This window comes from Dermacentor albipictus, chromosome 3, assembly GCF_038994185.2.
Source record: "Dermacentor albipictus isolate Rhodes 1998 colony chromosome 3, USDA_Dalb.pri_finalv2, whole genome shotgun sequence".
In the NCBI taxonomy this organism is placed as follows: domain Eukaryota; kingdom Metazoa; phylum Arthropoda; class Arachnida; order Ixodida; family Ixodidae; genus Dermacentor; species Dermacentor albipictus.
Window position 1 is genome coordinate 186,095,312 of NC_091823.1, and position 20,725 is coordinate 186,116,036.

At 49.5% G+C, this 20,725-nt stretch overlaps 1 protein-coding gene across 1 annotated transcript in view; it reads right to left on the minus strand.

Moving 5' to 3' along the window:
• LOC139057673 (nitric oxide synthase-interacting protein) overlaps positions 1-20,725 on the minus strand; it is a 141,639-nt gene that overhangs the window by 41,652 nt on the left and 79,262 nt on the right. Inside the window, exon 5 of the mRNA XM_070536371.1 lies at positions 1,225-1,341. Within this exon, the coding sequence (XP_070392472.1) occupies positions 1,225-1,341 (117 nt within the window). The remainder of the gene's footprint in view (positions 1-1,224; positions 1,342-20,725) is intronic.

Genomic DNA, 20,725 nt, shown 5'->3' on the forward strand with positions numbered 1-20,725 from the left:
CTTGGCCGATGATGAAAGCACTCCTCCGTTATATTCTGTCACTACAACTCAACCACTTGTTACAAAAACATCCCTGTATTGCATTAAAAGACAAAATAAAAATACTACTTGTCCAGTCCTATTTTACTTTTAAAAAAAGATCTCATTGAGGTTACCCTTGGCCACAACGCGGGCAGCCAAAAGGTTTCATTTGCGCTCGACTCTGCACCACCCATGCTTGCTTGTTTCGGTAGTTTCGTAATCGTGTAGTGCTGCGCTAGTTTTGCTGGCTTGCAAAAATCGCATAAACTGCAAGTAGCAGAGAATCTAAATTTCATGTGATGTTGCAAGATGCCCGAACGGCCGACACCACTTCACCAAAAACCAGCTGCAGCGGCGAATCCACCGCTATGCCTAGGCTCGGTTTCTCCATGGCCGTGCGTTTGCATTTTGGGCAAGAAACCGTACCGCCGTCTGTTGGGCGCTGTTTTACTCACCGGCGGCAGCAAAGGGCGATGATGGCGTATGCAACATCACCACTGCTCCAGCTGGGTGGTGGGATATTTGAATAACTAAAAACGTACTCGGACCTTTCAGGTGCAATTTTCTTGTAAACTAAGTCTTTTCTTGGCATGCAACGAGCATTGCGAGGTTTCTGGAATGGTATTTAAACAGTCCACGTCAACTTAGTATTTGCCTTTAGCCCAAGCCACCTGGGAAATATTGAAATTTGGGAAGAAAGAGGAAAACAGGATAGAAAAAAAAGTTGATTGGAAAGTAAGAGATCAAGGAGAGGGATAGGGAAAAGTGACCAGCTGGTTTCCCTTGGATGGGCCAGTATGGAGTGCCGTCTACATAAAGCTGAAGCCACAGGTGTGTGCTGCGTCCACTGAGGGGCCTTAAAGGCCCACGCATTTGGCATCGCCTCAACCGTCAGAATCCACCTTGTCCTGGATACAGCTAAGATGCGCATAGCTAGGTGCGGGAGTGTCTGGCACCCACGTGCTTCAGTCCTTTATGTTGTAAGAAAGCAAATGCCTGCTGACACAGACACCCCTGCAGGGTTCAGAAGATTTCCCTTTCTGCCATTTTGAGGAGTTCAGGAGGTCTGCAATTTCACTAGTGCCCACAAGGAACTTGATAATCCTGGCATGAACATTAGGGACAAATACAATGTAAATAAAAAATCAACACACAAAAAGAAGTACTCATTTGTCATGCAGTCACGATGAAACATGGTCTTGCCTTTCTGGTGATGAGTGGTGCCTTCTCGTCTGGATCAACAACAGGTGTGAACTTGACTGGAATCAGGTCCTTGGCTCTGATTGGCTTTCCACTCATGGGACACAGCACAACGTTTTTCTGCAAAGTGCACATAAAAGCACAAGATCCTGAATTTAAATCGCACTGTTGCCTACAACACATGTTGGTTGAACTGTTATGTTGAAGCAACAAGAAAATTTCAATATGTGTTCCTAACCATTCCAAAAGGTCAAAGCTGGCTTATAGCAATTAACTGAAATGAACAGATGACGCATGGATGAAAAAATGGAGGTGCCAGCTTTCAACAACCTTTATAACCGAAACAAGGCATGCGCAAGCGGTTGCATGACCTATTTTTCAGGAAATAGCGGAATACAAGACAGACTTAAGTGCACACATAATGTTCAAAGATATGTGTTTGCAAGAGTGGAGAACTGATGCTATACTCAAGCCCAATTAGAGAGCTCCACTGTGATGTCTGTGTTATAATCTGTACAAGGGGATTAACAACTATTGAGAACCCAGTCTGGGATGCACTGTGCACATTCCATGACAGCTAAGTGAACAGCAGACAGGAAAAGCGACAGTGGAAGATGACAAAAACAAGCACCAACCAATCATCATAATCATCATCAATTACTCTGTCTTCTACCTGATGCCTCAAATTTCGTCATTTCATCCTAGAATCAAATTCTCAAACATTCTCAGCGGTGCTTCTTATCCCATGACACCCATTCTGTCACTCGTAGACGACCGGTTATTTACCCTATGCATTAGGTGGCCTGCACAGCTCCATTTTATTCCACATCATCAGCAGATTTTTATGTCCAATGCAGGACAAAGGCCTCTCCCAGTGATCCCCATTTGCCTTCGTCTAGCACTAGATGATTCCAACATGTACCTGCAAATTTCTTAAGGGCAAGATACACTCCGGCATAACGCGTGCGCGCGGCCACAGGCGGCACGGTTAAGCGACGTCGGTGAAAAGCACACAGTCTACAGTCCGGCGTCACAGCGTGGCTGGTGTGCCCAGGTGCGCTTGGCGAACTGGACGCCGCCAATGGACATAGAGCGTGTTCATTTCACGCGGCTGCCGCTAGACCAGAATGCACTGCGCACTATAGCGGCAGCGAGCAGAAGGCAGAATGGCGGCCTGCGGTGCGCATACTGACACTGCGGCTGTGATTTTTTCAACATCCGTGTGTGATGACAGCGCGAGTGAGGACGCACTTATTGAGCGCCTGCTTGAAGCGATTCACAACTATCCATGTGTATACGATGTGAAACGCATGGACTAACACGACACAGAGCGGAAGAACAACACATGGGAAGCTATACGAAAGCAGTGTGGTCTCGCCACAGGTAAGCTGCATTTCGCAGCTCCTGTACTAGCTGGTGGTAGTCGTCGAGTTGAGGGTGCTTGTTGAATAGCTCTCGTATGTACATGGTCTGCTTCCGTCACTGACGTAGCCGACGTACTAGCAATATGAGTGCGATGTTCTGGCTGTCAGGCACAGCGGCCGCATTTCGATGGGGGCGAAATGCGAAAAGCACCCGTGTGCTTAGATTTAGGAGCACATTAAAGAACCCCAGGTGGTCGAAATTTCCGGAGTCCTCCACTACGGCGTGCCTCATAATCAAAAAGTGGTTTGGCACTTAAAACCCTATAATTTTTTTTCTGGCTGTCAGGACAAGTTAAAGGGAAGCGGAAACACTTTTAGAAAAAAATGAGTTCTCTGTGGCATTCTACAGTTTTGAATCCCCTGAACACGAATATCTGGTTCAAAAAGGGCAGAAACAAACGCAAGCGGCTGTTTTTTCAAGAAAACGCGCACCAGCGCCTCAGGGCATCGCGCGAACGCCGCTGTTGCCCGTGATTGGTCGGGGCCGCTGTGACATCGTTGGCGGTAGTCGCCGGTCAGCGCCGCGGCATGTCTCCGTTTCAGAGCGTAGCACCATTCATTTCTCTCTGGTAGCATGCGGTTCTGCTGTTCTGGCTTCATAGCTGAGTTGTAAGATGGAACGTTCTCGCTGTCTTTGACAGCTTGTATTTTACCCGTACATGTTTGAACCCACAGCCGATACGGAAAACGATGGCGGCAACGGCGGCAACGACGATGTTGAGTGTGCCAACAGCGAGAGCGATGTGTGCACCTTCTCACACGCTGGAAATCTTAGCTTCAAACTCTTCATTATATGCCTGTGTCACACTGGCTGCTTCAAAATCTTCGATTGGTGATGGTAGTGGAACAGGTTCATCAGGGGCTCGGTTCTCAAGGAGCTCTGCTAGTATCTGAAAGAGTGCAAGGCATGGATGTCATGAATTTCAGCATATCAGTATACATGAGAGCAGTTGGATTACTTACAATAATTGAAATACCTTTTCAGTAATTTATGTGATGGATTAGTTGTCTAGTGATATTAATGTGAAATATTTTGTCTAATTTCATGGCTAAAGTAATTTAGTAATTGCGCTAAATATGCACCAGTAAGCTGTGTATGGCGTCAGAACGTTGGTAATGTGGTGAGGTGTCATTGAGAAACATGGGGGGAGGGCATGAAAGTGTATGTTACCTTGAAGAAAGGTTGGCGTCCCTTTATACTTTGCTTTTGGTTTCTTGTATGCATGAAAACTTTTTGGAAGCAATCGTAAAGTAATACCATTACTTTTTTAGGGCGGTAATTGGTAATGTAATTCAAATCAATGAGCGTAATAAGACAGTAATGAGTAATGTAATATAATTACTTTCAAATAATAATTTTCCCATGCGTGATGCATAGCTAGTTCCCTAGGAACAAGGCCAAGAAAATTTTTTTTGCCAAGCAGCGATGCCTGTATTGAGCTGGACCACGTCGAACGTTGATAACTTCAATACCTCACAACGTTACTTCGTTAATTGAGCCCGTTCGCCTTGCCACGGGCGCGGCTGTGCTGACGCTCGCTTTTGCGGCATTTCGCTGCTGGTAGCAAGCTGCGAGTGCGAAATCTACGGAATGAAGTTTTTACACGCCGAGTTCAACTACTCTAACGCGAGCATGAAAATATTACCGTAACACCTCATGTCATGCGATTTGAACACGAATGCTGAACAGCTAAATCTGCGAGCACCGCGAGGTAGGACGAATAACAAATGTCACTGAATGCGCAAGCGTACCCCCGGCCAGTTATTTCACCGTATCAGAACAGCGCCGAACAAACAGCTGTAGTACAGTGTTCCGTGACAAAGCGGAGAGGCAAAACAGGATGAAAACGGCAAGCACTTTGCATGTAGGTGCATATTCCTGGCTGTGCCTCCACCTCGCTTCGTCGTAGACCATTTGTTCGACACTAAGGTGATCATCTGGTAAAAAATTGCCCGTGTGCACATTAAAACCCTTACCTCACGCTTTCTCCTCTTGGCGAAGGCCGCTTTTGGAGGTGGCGAGGTGTTTCTCTTGTAGGAGAATATAGACGGAACAACGCCGGGCTTCAGTCGCGCCGATTTAACTGGAATACCGATTGCCCGCATCGTTGTCAAGCTCCGATGATAGTCACTGTCGCGGAAATGGTCCGAGCACAGCACAGTTGATTTCGTCGGCACGAACTTATCTCTCCTCACTGCACGTACCGTATTTACACGATTGTAAGTCGACCCCTTTTTTTAAATTTGAAAGTCTGAAGTTGGGGGGTCGACTTACAATCGAAACCAAAACATGGCGCCGCCAAAAAAAACGATACCAACGGGAGCTACAATGTAGTTACAATTTTATGGTTCCTCTATGGCCCTACCCGTATCTTTTCGCTATCCCGCGTGTTTGTTCGCTTTTCGGAAGGGTTTTTGAACATTTTTGAGTTTTACAGTGCATGCAACAATGATGGGTGAGGGGGTGTCGATAGTTGATGGAAGCGCCGCTGTTCCCATTTGCGGCGGCACCCTCAGAACGGCGGCGCTTGCGGGGAGCATCGGTAGTTCATGGAAGAGCAGACAGCGCTTGCGGGTTTCTCTTTTCTGTTAAAAGGCTAGACGCGTCCACTTGACTGCCGGCTACGTGCTACTTCTATGCTTCCCCAGTAGTCATGAGTGCTCCAGGCCCACTAATCGTTCGGGACTCGTTCACAGCAACGTTCAAGAGGGTTGCCATCCTTTACGCCGAAGAAACAAATCGCTGCGCAGCGGGCCGCAATTTCGATGTTTCTAAACGGGTGGTGCGAGAGTGGCGACTGCAGCGAAGCGAAATTTTCACCTGTGACGGCAAGTGAGAAATTTTCCACGTGCCGAAGTCTGGACGCTTTCCGGAGCTGTATGCTAAGCTCGCGGCGTACGTCGCTGAAATGCGTGATCGGTCCCTGCCAGTGAAGTGCGACGTGGTCATGAAACAAGCCCGGACCTTCGCCTTAATTTTAAGGTTCTGCTCCGCCGTGAGTACAACGAGTGGCTGGCGGCAGAAGACTGCGAAATTACGCTAACCGGACCTGTCAAAAGAGCCTCCCTGACGGCTGCGTGTGGTTAGGTGCATTTGGCGTGGGCTGCTGTTCTGCAAGATGTTTGCCAAATTTGAAATTTCGCTGGACCACGACGCGCTGTGGGACCGCAGCAACGATGACGATGGCAGCACTAGTGAAGACGAGTAGTCCAGTGACCATGTCAGCTACTAATAAATTTTCGTTATCGAATGCGCCCTCGGGTATGCACTCTTAATTTTTTTTTTTCGGTCACGCGATATGGGGGGGTCGACTTACATTCGAGTCGACTTACAATCGTGTAAATACGGTACCCACTGCATTGCAAGCTTCTTTTCCTTCGGGAATTTGTGAAACACCACATTGTCTCGCCCACCTGTATTCGCGTAGCCGAATGCTGCATAGAACGAGGGCATGTTGGGCGCCCTTGGCTGTAGGCACTCACGCAGCACAGAAGGAAAGAACAGTTTACGAAAATCGCAAAACAAACGTGAGCGGCGGCGGCGGCGGCAGATCTCTCGTAGCGTCGTTCAGTAAAGCGCAGGACGGAAAGAGGCATGCCAGCACATGTCAGCACGCCGGTCCGCAGCTCAGTTGGCTCGGTCTCCGCCCATGACGTCGCTCTCGCCGATTCTCTCCTCTGGCAACAACCTCACCCGGCGCTCCGGGAAGCGATGGGGGCGTGTCCGCGCGGGTGATTTAGAAAGCGATTTCCGCCCCTTATATTAACAAAACGAAAAAAAATTTTCGGAACCGTAAATTATTAGGTCTGTTCTTCCCAATCCCAGCAATTCATGGAAATTGAAAACTGTTTCAACTTCCCTTAACGCCATGCCGCAAAAGTTTTCATTTTAGGCGCGTAAACAGCGCGCGCGCTACCTGAACGGCACGGGTATATGCAAGACGCGCATGCGCCATGGAAACAGCTGTTCGCCGTGGCTGTGAAGTTGCACTCCTGGACGCAGAGATGGCGCCAGCCTCGCGCTGCATGCGCACACCGAACTGTAGAGGAAGCAAATTTCTTGCACCCCTGGCATCGCTAGCGCAGCGTATCTGACTTCGCCTGCTGCGGCCTGGTGCGCCGAGAACGCCAAACTATATACTGGCCTTTAGTTTCGCCTCCCAAATAATTTCCTGCAGACCTCAAAACTCTAATGGTCCACTGGTTATCTGCCCTACATATTACATGACCTGCCCAGCTCCATTTTTCATTGTGCGCAACGCACTGAGGGGGCGGGGGTTCCGGCAGCTGCCAATGGCACAGCCACACATGGCCTCACAGGCTTTATCTTGGAAGCCATGTGCAATGAGGACAGGTAAGCAGTCGCTTGATTTATTGAATGTGACTATCGCGGCGGCAAAACTATCGTGGAAGGCGAACGTTTCAGAATACGGCTCCTGTTGGTCAAATGAGGCTGAGAAACCACGTGGCCAGGAATGATTTCGACGCAACCAACAAAGACGAACACGGGCAACTGCGCTGTTTACCGAACTGCGCTGAATGAGGAGCCAGTGAGCAAGATGCGAGCAGTGCACTTGGCGTGGTCCATTCGGGTTTCCAAGGGTGGCGCAGCATAGAGATATGGGCGCAGCCCATTCGTGTTCGGAGGGGTGGAAGGGTGGCGGGAGGGAGGCGCGCAGAGAAGGCTGGAAAATGAGCGCGCGGCAGCCACTCGAGCAGCGGGCCATTGTGCAGCAGCTCAAATTTCTCATTTTCTTTTTTCTTCTCAAGGATTTCGCATTGCCCTACCTTTCAACTCGGACACCAAGCAGCCAGACTTCATCGTTATAACCGACAATGCGGCATTGGGGCATTGTAGTGGGCGGGTTATTTCACCATGCAAAACATACAAAAGTTGACGGTGCAGCAGCTTCTCATTGTTATAACCGATATATTGTTAAAACCGGTATCATTATAAGTGGGTTCGACTGTACAGTAAAACCTTGCTAAACCGTACCCGCTTAAACAGTAGTTTCGTTTTAAAAGTAGCACAGTCAAATCCCCGCCTCAGTGGCCATGAACATAACATGTTTTGTATCCGCATAAACTGCAGCATTTGGAATGCGAAGTTGCTCGGCAGCACTGCTGCAACCACAAAGAGATGTCGGCTACACGGTTCGACTTTTCGCCATTGTTGCCTCTGTTGTTGCCAAGTGTCGACTAGCGACAGTGATGAGGACGGCATGGAAGACGACACAGAAAGCGACAGCACGGGCGATTCAGGCCTGACAGTGGCAGTAGCTGCGCGTTACGCCAGCCTCATGGGTCGGTATAACGTATAACTATTCCATTCTGTTTTTATTCCAAAATGGCCGTCACCGCTCACTTTTTGGTCGAAATTTTTGAGGCCGTGCCCATTTTGCCTGCCTATCAAGCGACGTCAGGAATGCTCAAAAACCGACATGTCAAAGTGACGTTTACACACTCATTATGCTCAATTATGCCCAACAAAAGTGCCAAAATTGTGGAATAACGGGCGAGTGCCCCGTTCCATTTGGACTAGAAAATGCCGGCCTTTCCGATTGTATTGGCGGCAGCTCGGCAGCCCGGGTGCGGGAGGAGGGAGCCCGAGGATGCGTTTCACATGCCAGACGATCTGTTTCGGCAGCACTTTCGCCTGAAGAAAGAAACTGTGCGGTGGCTGTGCAACGAAGTGGCGGAGGAACTCGGAGGCGTGAGAACAACAGCGCTGTCGGGGGAGCGACAAGTGTTGTGCGCATTGCGATTCTTCGCAACGGGCAGCTTCCAAGCCTTGGTAGGGAGCTAGGAGACGATCGGTGTGACCCAGCCTGCGGTCGGCAAGTGTGTGCGACGCGTGGCGGAGGCAATCGTCCATGCTGGGGCCCGCAACAAGTGGGTCCATTTGCCAAGGACGTCGGAGGAGAAGGCGGCTGTGAAGGAAGGGTTCCTTCGACACGGCTCCATTCCCGGCGTCATCGGATGCATGGACGGCAGCCTTATGGCCATCATCGCACCGAAGGGCGAGCACAAGGCAGCATTCATGTGCCGCAAAGGCTATTACACCCTCAACACAATGTTCGTAAGTATCTCAATTTTTGTCTAATTTGCCCGTCATAGCAACGCGTGGCTTATGCTGTGCGGAGTCTCGTCAGATCTGCAACGCAGGCATACGGATCCTCGCCGTCCACTGCTCTGCGACCGGGGTCAGACCACGACGCCCACGTCTGGAGAACTACGTGGTTGTGTCGTCGGTTCCAGGAGGGGCATATTGCCAAGGCCGGTGAACACCTCCTCGGTGAGCAGCAAGAAAATTTTGTACAGTTGCAATTCTGGCAGCATGCAGCAAAGCGGGCTCGCGCCGTGAGAGAATATTGAAGGCGAACCCCTGATGTTATAGTAGGTTATAAGTATAGGCGAGATGTAGAAATTTTTCAATGGTATCTGCACGAAACAAAGTGACAACACACCTGCGCTGTACTTTAAACTAATTTTTAATGTGAGTGTACAGTGCACGTGTTGTCACATTCTTTTTTACACTGATAGTCATTTATGAACGAAGACTACACAACTCGCACAGAGTTGCCTTGCTGCAAATAGGGATGCTACTGTGTCCCAGCTATTGTTATCTGTGATCACAGCTGGGTCAGGTGCTCAGCCTGTATATTTTTTTATTGCAGCCTTTCTGTAGTAGGTGCATGTTACATGACCCATGCTTCGTCTACTAAACTTTGTGCAGATTTCATACCATTTTTTATGATCATGCAGGTGACAGCGGCTACCCCATGGATGGCTCTTGACCCCAGTCACAGGCCACCCTCTCATGCACACTGCAGAAGACAGGTACAACACTGCACATGCTGCCATGCGGTCCGTAGTGGAGCAGTGCATTGGGCTTCTGAAGAGCCGCTTCCACTGCCTTCAGCGGTACCGCGCCCTCCACTACGAACCAGACTGTGCTGCCAACATCGTTGCAGCATGTGCAGTGTTGCACAACTTATGTCTTGACGAAGGTGACGTGTTGGATGATGTCAGTGATGACAGCAGCAACAGCAGCAGTGACGATGAAAATGGCAACGCCTCCCCACAGAGAGTTCCCCGAATGAAGGCAGCACGCATGATGTATTTGAAAGGCTGTGCTGCCCGGGATAATGTTATTAGCTCATTCGGCACGACTCAGCAGCAGCACCAGCACTACCTGCAAAGGGTGCGAAGGCGGCTGCGTCGACAGCAGCACCGACAGCAGTAATAAACACGTGCCTGACACTGCAGGCAGATGTTTATTACTGCTGTCTACACACCTAATAGAGAGCAGGAACCAATGTGAAGAAATGTGTGCAATTAGTGGATAGCGTGCCGTTTTTTTATCGAATCTGCTCAATCATAACCAGCGTTTTCACGTGTCCTCTGCCAGTGAGCTGTCACTACTGGAAATGATTGCATCATTCCACTATGACACTACATGAGAGCCCTTCATTTAGTACCTGTGGATAGAACACTTTGTGTTCATCTGCAGAATGCCGTAGCCACTTCTCTGGGCAGCTGGGGTTTGCCAAATGATTTGCTGCTGCTGCTGTTGCTTCTGTCATCTTGATGCATTTCGCTGCTGACATCACTGACACTGTCACCGCCATCTGCACTGTGCATGGTAGGATATCGGCCTTCGTCTCCTCACTTCCTATTTGGGCTGCAGCAAAGCACCACACTTCTCGCTGCACCATGTGTACTGCTCTCACGCACCTTGTAGGCCCTGCGCTGTTTTGCCACACAACCACCACACAGGTCCTTGACAAAAGGCCAGGTTAGGCAGAAAATGATCGTCAGGCATGTCAAGCGCATTATTCTCCCTTGAGAGAGTGTACATATGTAAATAGTTCCAAAATTGAAAGAACACAAATTGTGAATATTCATTTCAAGTGCCAGTTGCATTGTTTAAGATCGTTTATTTATATCTGCAGTGTAAATAAAAACATGTGATCCATCTTCAATGCCTTCTTTCATCAAAGCAAATGACGGATATTTACACAGAGCATGATTTCACGGCGACAACATAGCAGTGTGATATTCACTACATGGGACCCAGTACACTACCAATGGGCCGTTGGCAGATGTTAAATTGCATAAATATGACACGAGCATAATGAAGTTTTTTTGAACTCTGCAGAACCATTCATCTTCATCCAGCAACTTCACAGCAAGAAAGATGTGTCTTATCTGTTATGTAGTCAACATGTTTATAGCACAAAATATAGTTTCTTTTCAGTGACTAGTGCCATAATAAGATCACAATATAAAACAGCCGTCACATGCTTTTAAGGGACAAGAGAGAAAATGCTTGGCACTTCAAGCGTATTTCATATAACGGCTGCAAGAGCAGCCTGGCAGTGAATGTCAAAATAGTCGCCACATCGATGGCTACGTTACGTGTCACAAACTGTGCTCAACTACAATGGGGACTAGACTGTATTGCTATCATAGGTAAGGACACCTGAAATATCACAATAACTGTCACAAGTAACAGGCGCCTGGCGTTAAAAAAATTCCAATTCGGCCACTTTGTCTTCCGTAGGGGCACGAAAGGTTTGATATTGCAAACATGACATACATATGGCATGAGAATTCAATTCCAGTTATCACAGCATTCTAGTTAAGTGCACCTGTATGTGTGCGAGGCAATGTCGAAGTTGCCGTAAAATTGACTGAATAGTGCATATTTTCTTTGGAAAAGCGGTGAACATTGAAACATATCAGAAACAGAAAAACAAAAGTGAACAACACCTAACGAAAATATTGAAAAAATTTTATACATAATTTATAACGCCTCACTTGGGAAAACTTGCACTGCAAGTAAAAATACACATGAAAAGAAATTACATTCGACTCCCGATAATTCGAAGCTGCTTAATTGGAATTTTCGGTTAATTAGAAGTGAAGTGCTGGTCCCGTCAGTTTTGCATGTAATCCTATGAAAGGAATCGCTCGATAATTCGAAGTCCTCATCCAGTAATATTGTTTAATTGGAAGTTAATCTTCAGCCCGGATCCTCGAGGTAACCGTCATTCTTTGGTAGAATGTGCAATTTTTCAAGTGCTGCAACAGCTCCGTGCTCCACGTTGGTGTCATCGCCACCGCAGCCGTCCGCAACGTAGCCCTTCTTGGAGCGGCGCGATTATTCATTGCTACGGCTGCCGTAGCCTCTGCGATCAGCTCCGGCAGCGAAGCGGCTGCCGCACGTGGCCAGAGCCGATCGCAGAGGCCACGTGGGTGCCATAGGTGCACTCAGCGCTGCATACTGGCAGTGGCGAGATTGTGCGAGATTAGGCTTGCAGCGTGCGCGGCGTATGTCGAGGCGTGCGCTGTGGCGTGTGTTGGTCGAGGGCCTTTGTGTGTGTAGCTCGTTGGCTAGGTTGTTCCACGGGTGATCCTACGCTTCGGAATTAACTGTACATAGTCGCACATTTGATAGGCATGGCAAATCATGGCTCTTATCGCATGCTCGACCTGGCAACGAAAGTCGAGGTTTTGAAGGAAGTTGAGTAGGGAGGTGCCGCCAAACAAGACATAGCGCGGAAGTACAGGATCAAGCCGAACCCGCTCTCAAACTACATCAAGAACAAGCGCACGATAATGGATGCATCTGAGAATGACAAGTTCAAGACTTCTCGGAAGCGAATGCGCACTGGTGCTTACCCAGAGTTGGAGAAGGCTCTGCTGGTTTGGATTAGGGAGGCCCCGGAGCAACAAACTTCCTTTCAGCGGAGACATCGTTGCGATGAAAGCCCGAACGCTTGCAGCAATGTTGGGGATCGATGACTTCGTTTCGTCAGATGGATGGCTGATGCGCTTTAAAGATCGCCATGACCTGGTTTTCAAGAGCGTGTGTGGTGAAAAGGTGTCCGTTAACCAGGAAACATGCGCCAGGTGGAAGGACGGAAAGCTGCGTGAATATCTCGGAGAATACAGACCGGAAGACATCTTCAATGCAGATGAGACTGCACTCTTCTATCGGCTTCTACCAGAGAAGACCCTGACATTCAAGGACGACGACTGTGCTGGGGGCAAACGCAGCAAGGAGAGGGTGTCGGTGCTTATCGCGGCAAACATGACTGGCACGGAACGATGTCGCTTACTTGTGATCGGGAAAGCCGCCAAGCCAAACTGTTTTAAAGGCATAAAGACGCTGCCTGTGGACTATGAGCCGAACAAGAAAGCGTGGATGACGGCCGAAATCTACAAGACCTGGATAATGAAATTGGACCGCAAGTTTGCTTCTTCGAACCGCAAGGTGTTGTTCCTTGTGGATCACTGCAGTGCTCACGTGAATTTGCCAGCCTTGAGTGCAATACGCCTCCCATTTTTGCCTGCAAACACAACAGCTGTTTTGCAGCCAATGGACCAAGGCATCATCAAGAATGTTAAGGTCCTGTACAGGCGGCACCTCCTCGAGCGCATGATTTTGTGTATGGATAATTCTGCAAAATACAAGGTGAGCCTGCTCAGTGCCATTCACTTGTTAGCGTGAGCATGGCATCCTGTGAAGAAACAATCGCAAACTGCTTTAGGGCTTGCGGTTTTGTGGCAGCTTTTCCGGAGGATGCCTCAGCAATTTCATCGGAGGAAGCGTCAAATCAGTGCTTGACAACACTGATTTTGGTGATGCTCTCGGGGACGTCAATTTTGAAGATTACATCGCCGTAGACAAGGTGGTCGAAATGTGCGGTGCACTAACGGATAAAGAGATTGTGCAGATTATTCGGCCCCAGGAAGCGACCCAGGAAGGAGACGATGACATTGAAGACCAGCCGCCACCTAAGGCTGCTGATGCAGCTGCGGGCCTTGCTCTCGCAGAGTGCTTGTTCGCCACTGAAGGTAACGCAGAAGAAGCGTTCCACCACATCTACAGCCTGCAGAAATTGGTTTCAGCAGCGCGATTCGGCAAGAAGAAACAGAGCAAGATGACCACCTATTTTTCTTCGAGAAAATACTCGATTTCGCTACCTTATAATAAAGTGCTGCTTTTGTGTTTTCTGCTTAATTAGAAGTTCGTTTAAATCGCAGTTTTCTGTGGTCCCCGTGAACTTCGTATTAACAAGAGTCGACTGTACCTTGCAAAAAAAATATGATTAGGGACAGAAATGTACAGAAAACAGTCATATCATCCTTTAGTGCTACATACCAAAGAAAAACATGCATTCTTGTTTCAAGTGATATCACAGCACTATCAGTTTTCACTGCCACGGTCGCGCATGACATGCACATCATTTCACAAGGCTGGCTACAACTCTTCACAACAGCTTGTGAGGACGTATGGGCACCACCACCAAATGCTGCAGCAGTGATTTGAATGGAAAGATAGGCAACACTTGTACCTGCTAGCACTAAAGGGTGATATAGGGGGGAGGGAAAAAAAAAACCTGTCCCTCATGGCTGAGGCGGCTCGTGCAGGCCAGGAGCCAGGGCAGCCAGGAGCTGGCGCAGCGTGGTCACTATAAGGACAGTGGCCTCTCTCAAACCATGCAACTCTGCTGCCAGCTGCTGATGATGCTGCGAAACGAATTCACTTACTTCAGCTACAGGTTATGCAATGTAAATGTTTGATTCGCACTGTTTGCAAGTGTTACAGTTTCAGCAAGGTAACGAGAGGGCAGCGAGATCATATACATATGACATGAGAAATGGCCGTGCAAATGTATATGGTCTGTTATGTTAAGAACATGTGAAACGCAGCAAATCCTACGAAGCTGCCTCTGCCTGTCAGAAGACAGTATCATACCTGCCAACCTGGTGAGATAAAAAATCGGGAGACTTTATTTGCAGCAGCGGGGGGGTGTCGTTCAAACTTTCAAGCAGTGTTCGATGAGTCCTTTAGCAGGGACCTTGCCGTAGCAGGCTTTGCTCGCTTCAAAAGTTTGTCGGAGTAGCTCTGCTCGAAACATGGTCCAGACTGATGGCCCTTCACTAGCAGCAGGTTCTGGAGGGTTGCGTTGCACATTGATGAGCGGAACTCGGTCCTAGTTTTTCGCATCGTGCTAAAAACCCTCTCACACTCTGCGTTGCTGTGCGGCATCACGAGTAAATCCAGCATCACCTTGGCAACTCAGTGAAACATCTGTTTTCCGTCAGTATTTTTCATTTTTCGAATCATAGACCACTGCACGTCGCACCTTTCTTCATTCAGAATGTTCTCTGGAAAACTGTACGCTTGTAGTGTTGCAAACTCACCTTCAAGAGCATCTAAAGCATCTTCAGCATTGGAATCACGGGGCAGCAGCTGAGGGAAACTCTGAATAAAGTAACGCAGACTCGAGAGCGATGCCTCAGAAACAAATTTTAGGTTGGCCACCTCCGCATTCTTCAGAGTTGCGTTTTCAAGTGGGAATTTGTGCCTCATGTAATCGCACACAGTGGTAAATTAAGAGCAGACACAAGTGAAAAATTGCGTCTGATCATGTGGACTAAGTTTCTCTACCAATGCTGCTGTACGACACCCAATGACCAGATCACTGTCTGCTTTCTGATTGCGGATATCTTGATATAGAACTTCAAGCAGAGAAGGAGCATCCTTTACAGCAGTTGGCAAGACAAACCTAGTCAAAAGCTTAGTGAGGAGTTGGAGCAGAACCGACTGCAGAATATGTATTTGAGGTTCCTGTGATTGTAGCTGGCAATTGGCTTTCTCAAAAAGTGGGATCGCACTTTTAAAAAAAAGTCCGAAAGCCAAGTTAATGTCAGAGGTAAAAAAATGAAACAGCCTTTCTTCACGAGTCAGAACAGCTTCTTGTCTTGCAGACTCTGTTAACACTTTGGCTTTTTTTGTACCTGGGGCATCCTTCTTCTCAGTTGGTGCTTTACGCCTGCGACTGGCTTTGTCAGCCTTTGCACCTCCTGATGGTTCGGGCCTACGAGGAACCTGATACGACTCTAAAAAGGATTGGCACTGCTTCTGTGATTTGATTTCGTTCAAGAAAAAGCTTACTAGAGGTTGCCACTGGTCAAGAATTCTTGTCAGGCACTTGCCTAGTGACAACCAATGAGTCTGTTCATGCTTCAAAATTTTTCGCACTTCCTCGCACGAAGTGACTGCAAGCCAGAACGCTATTTTTCTAGCTCAGCAATTTTCGAATGCAGCAAGCTGCCAGGAGCGTGCTGGTATCAAGTTTCAAGGTTGGAAACGTTTTTTGGCTACTTTAGAAAGCACTTCTGCCTGAGCAACGCTGACGCCGACGCCGCGTTCAGACGCTGGGCACGCCTGGAGGCAAGCCTAGGCGAGCTACCGCCCGCCAGGCCTAACAATACTCAAGCCCTAAGAATCACTTTTCGCCAAGCATGGAGGTCCAGGTCGACGGAGAGGAGATGTCTCCCGAGGAATTCGGTGAAGATGCCGGCTGGTGCATGATCGGCTCCAAAAGCCGGTCCAGCCCCAGCGCATCGCGGGATAGACCTAAGAACGAAGCCTACTCCCGCACCGGCGAGGGAGACGGTCGACAACCGCCACGACGCTCACAGAACGTAAAACAACAAATACTCAAGGCCAGCAGAATGCCGGCTCTCCCGAGGAACGACATCAAGATCATCATTAGACGCAAGGGCGGCCTCAACACTGCAACGATTGGCGCAGTCAGGATTGCGTCAGCTATATACCGGGCTGCAGGAGTGTCCGATCAAGACGCCAGCGAAGACACCGTCTGCCCCAACACCCACCAAAATATCGTCGTTATCAGCACACCCAGCAGCACCAACGCAGAAAAATACAGGAAGCTCGAGGTCATCAGGATCGGCGCCCGCCAATACGAAGTCAACGCGTATGAAACGGCGCCTGATCATACGGCCAAGGGGGTCATCCGAGGCATACCATTCGAGGAAGACTCCAGGACAATTAACTCCAAGATCGTGAACGACAGGAACCCGACAGCCCTGGCAGCCAAGCGTCTTAGCAACACGAGCACAGCCATCATCGCCTTCGAAGGCCTAAATGTGCCCACTCTCGTCAGGTATGGAGGCACTCTGCTTCGCTGTTCGCTGTACAGGAAGCAGGTGGACATCTGTAACCAATGCGGTAGACTGGGGCACCGTATGGACGTCTGCCCAAATCCCCAGGACAAGATCTGCAGGGGCTGCGGTGCCAAGAACCCAGACCCCAATCACCAGTGCACGCCAAACTGCCGCTTATGCGGAGAGAAACACCCTACGGCAGACAAATCCTGCCGAGCAAAATTCAAGACCCCATATATAGTCAAGAAACGAAGATGGGAAAGGAAAAGAGCCGAAGCGGAAGCAGAACTCGAGGCGGTTAAGGAATCCGGAGAAGATCAAGCCCCCGCCCTGCAAAAGCCAAGGTCCAGATCCAGAGGCCGAGCCAGGTCCAGATCGACGTCGGCTACCGGGACCCCTCGTTCCCGCCAGCACAGCCAGTCGAGAAGCAGAGCTCGCAGTCACACCTTAGGATCGGGCCGAGCCAAGTCCAGATCCATCCAGGCCCTCCCAGAAAAGGTGAGCTGGGCAGACGCGGTCAAGGGTGCGCCAAGGCGCGGGGTCTACGGAGTAACTGCCTCAGAACCGCAAGTCACAAAGAACATAGACAATGAGATTATTGCAGAAATAAAACGTGAGAACGCCATGCTCAGGAGCCTTGTACAACAGCTAACCCAAGAGGTACGCGAACTGAGAAAGGTCACGCCTGCCGCGCAAATCCCCATACCCACTCCCGTCAGTACTCCTGCTCCGAGCAACAATGGCGAGGAACCGGACAAAGCAACCCCACCCGCGAAAAAGCAAGCCGTACAAAGCCAAGACACCAGCCGCGCCGAACAGGCGAGATCGGAAATAAAAGCCATGCTTACCGAACTACAAAGTGCAATCGGCAATCTGTCTTCCGCCATATCCGGCCTCACAACCAGGGTGGTCAAGCTCGAAGAATGTGCGATGTGGGCACCGTCTCTGTCGCAATCACCACAGCCAAACATGGGAACTCATAATATAAATCCCGTATTCTCAGACGTTCCCATGGTGGCACCACCCCCCGTGCACCGCTCCAGTTTTCCTACAGCTTCTTCTTCAAGACTCCAGGATGGCCAGACACGATAAAGAGTTATTGGTCTGGCAGTGGAACTGCAGAGGTATAGCGGGGAAAAAACCTGTCCTACAACAATACGTAAGAAACATCCAACCCAAACCCGATGTGATAATGCTACAAGAAACCGTGGGCGCATCGGCCAACATCCCGGGCTACCACGCCCTCGTCCCTAAATTCCAAAACGATAGGGGCATCGCCACACTAATCAGAAAGGGTCTAGTACCCATTGAACATGAGATTACAAGCCCGCAGGCCGAGCATATAATGATAGAAATTATTCCTAACAGAATGCAAAAGAATAGCATCTTCATATTGAACATATACAGTAGCCCATCCAAAAGACGGCAGCGTTTTCTCTCCCTGCTCAAAAAGGCAGCCGAGCTCGCTGGCCTGAACCCGCTAATAGTGGGTGGGGATTTCAACGCGCCGTGCCATGCCTGGGGATACGGCCACACCACAACCAAGGGCAAACAGTTATGGCAGGACTCGCAAGACTTGGGATACACGCTCATCACGGATTCCAGCGCCCCAACGCGTATGGGCAATTCGGTTGCAAGAGATACCACACCGGACTTAACAGTGGTCAAAAACATCGAGAGGGCTACCTGGAGAAACACCCTAGAAGACCTAGGTAGCGACCACATGATCATCGAGATCACGATCCCCCGAGTGGGAACCACCCTCCCAGTCAAAAGCTTCAAATGGACAGACTGGGACAAGTTCCGCAAGCACCGGGATATCAGGCAAGATGACGAGCCAATCGGTGACATTGACAGATGGATCGCAGACTTGACCAGGGATGTCAGGGAGGCCACGCAAACCATCACTCCCGATTTCCTGACGGAGAAGATGGACAGTAGCCTCGCCCACCTCTGGGAAGCCACGAAGTCCATACAAACCCGATGGCAAGGCCAGCAGTTCAATCGAAAGCTGAGAAAAAAGATAGCTGACTTAAACAAACAAATCGAAGAGCACTGCAACACCTTGAGCAAGCAACAGTGGGACGAAGTCTGCAATGCCGCGGATGGCCAACTCCACAACGGAAATACGTGGCGACTGCTGAGGCACCTGCTGGGCGAAACCCAGTGCAAATCCAAGCAAAGAGCCGACATGCAGAGACTTCTGCACAAAGAAAAAGGGGCGGCGAGCGAGAAGCAAATCGTCATGAAACTGCGACAAATGCCTTCCGCAACGACCGACGGTCGAGCACGGCCGGTACGCTGGCAGTCCTAGTCCCAAGTTAGATGAAGACTTCAGTGAGGCAGAAATCAGAACGGCACTCCAAGGACTCAACAGCAAGTCAGCCCCAGGACCGGACAGGGTTAACAACAAAACGCTCAAAAACCTGGACGACAAATCTGTTACCAAACTCACGGGCTATATGAACAAGTGCTGGAGAGAAGGCCGCATCCCGGTGCAGTGGAAGACGTCCAAGGCTATCCTCATACCCAAGCACGGAAAGCCGTTGAGTTTGGAGAACCTACGCCCAATCTCTCTCACGTCGTGCGTGGGTAAGGTCCTGGAACACGCCTTCCTGAACCGTATCAACAGCTATCTAGAAGAGACAGAAGCCTACCCCCACACTATGATAGGCTTCCGATCCCGCCTGTCCACGCAGGACGACGTCATGTTACAACTAAAGAACCAGATCCTTGACGACAAGACAAGAAACACCAGAGCCATCCTAGGACTAGACCTGGAGAAAGCATTCGACAACGTCGCTCACGAGTCGATCCTTAAACAAGTGTCTAATCTGAACCTGGGGGAAAGGTCCTACAACTACGTGAGGGACTTTCTGAACGATCGCAAAGCCACCCTCACGGTTGGCGACCTCGAGTCCGAAGAACGAACCCAGGGAAGTGCAGGTACCCCGCAGGGCTCAGTTATATCTCCGCTCCTTTTCAACTTAGTCATGCTGGGTCTCCCCAGCAAACTACGCGAAATCGAAGGAATCCACCACGCTATATACGCAGACGATATAACGATATGGGCAGACCGCGGCAGTGATGGGCAAATTGAACACGCACTACAAACGGCCATTCACAAAGTGGAAGAGCACCTCCAAGGAACGGGCCTCAAATACACCCCGAGCAAGTTCAAGTACTCCTTTACTGGCCCACGCGCAGAGGCATGCCACCAAAGAGCTACACAGGACCCCGGGAGTACGAGGAAATCGGCCTGTACACCCAAGACAGAAACGCAATCCCCAAAGTAAACAAGATCAAAATCCTCGGAATGATCATTGAGGCCCACGGAGCTAACGGTGATACCGTGAGGAAGATCGAAGGCAACGTCATCAGTGCCACGAGACTCATAAAGAGAATAACCAATAGACACGCGGGCATGAAGGAAGACAACGTCATTCGACTGATCCACTCATGCGTTGTCAGCCACATCGCCTATGTAGCCGCCTACCACAACTGGTACGTCGCGGAAAAGAACAAGATTAACACGCTCATAAGGAAAATGTACAAGATAGCCCTGGGCCTACCGGAATCGACGAGCACCGAGCTCCTGACTCAGCTGGGCATATACAACACCATAGAAGAAATAGCCGAAGCACAACGCATCTCGCAGCTTGAACGCCTGCCGACCACCACGACGGGAAGACACATTATGAACACGCTCGGCATAACGTACCACAACCAGCATGGCCAGAAAATGCAAATCCCCAACACAATCAGAGAGACCATTACGGTGGCAACCATCCCAAGAAACGTGCACCCCGATTACAACCGAGGTAGACGAAAGGCAAGAGCCGAGGCTCTGCTCCGTTCATTCGGCAGGGACAGAAACGCGCGCTTTGTCGACGCAGCCGAATATGCGAACGGCCAAACATACGCCGCCGTAGTCATAGACGCAGAATCAAAAATCAGAAAGACATGCAGTGTATACACCAAACACTCGGAAATAGCGGAGGAAGTAGCGATTGCGCTGGCCCTCACAGAACAGGAATGCGAAGTCGTACTAAGTGACTCGCAAACGGCAGTAAAGAATTATGCCAAAGGTA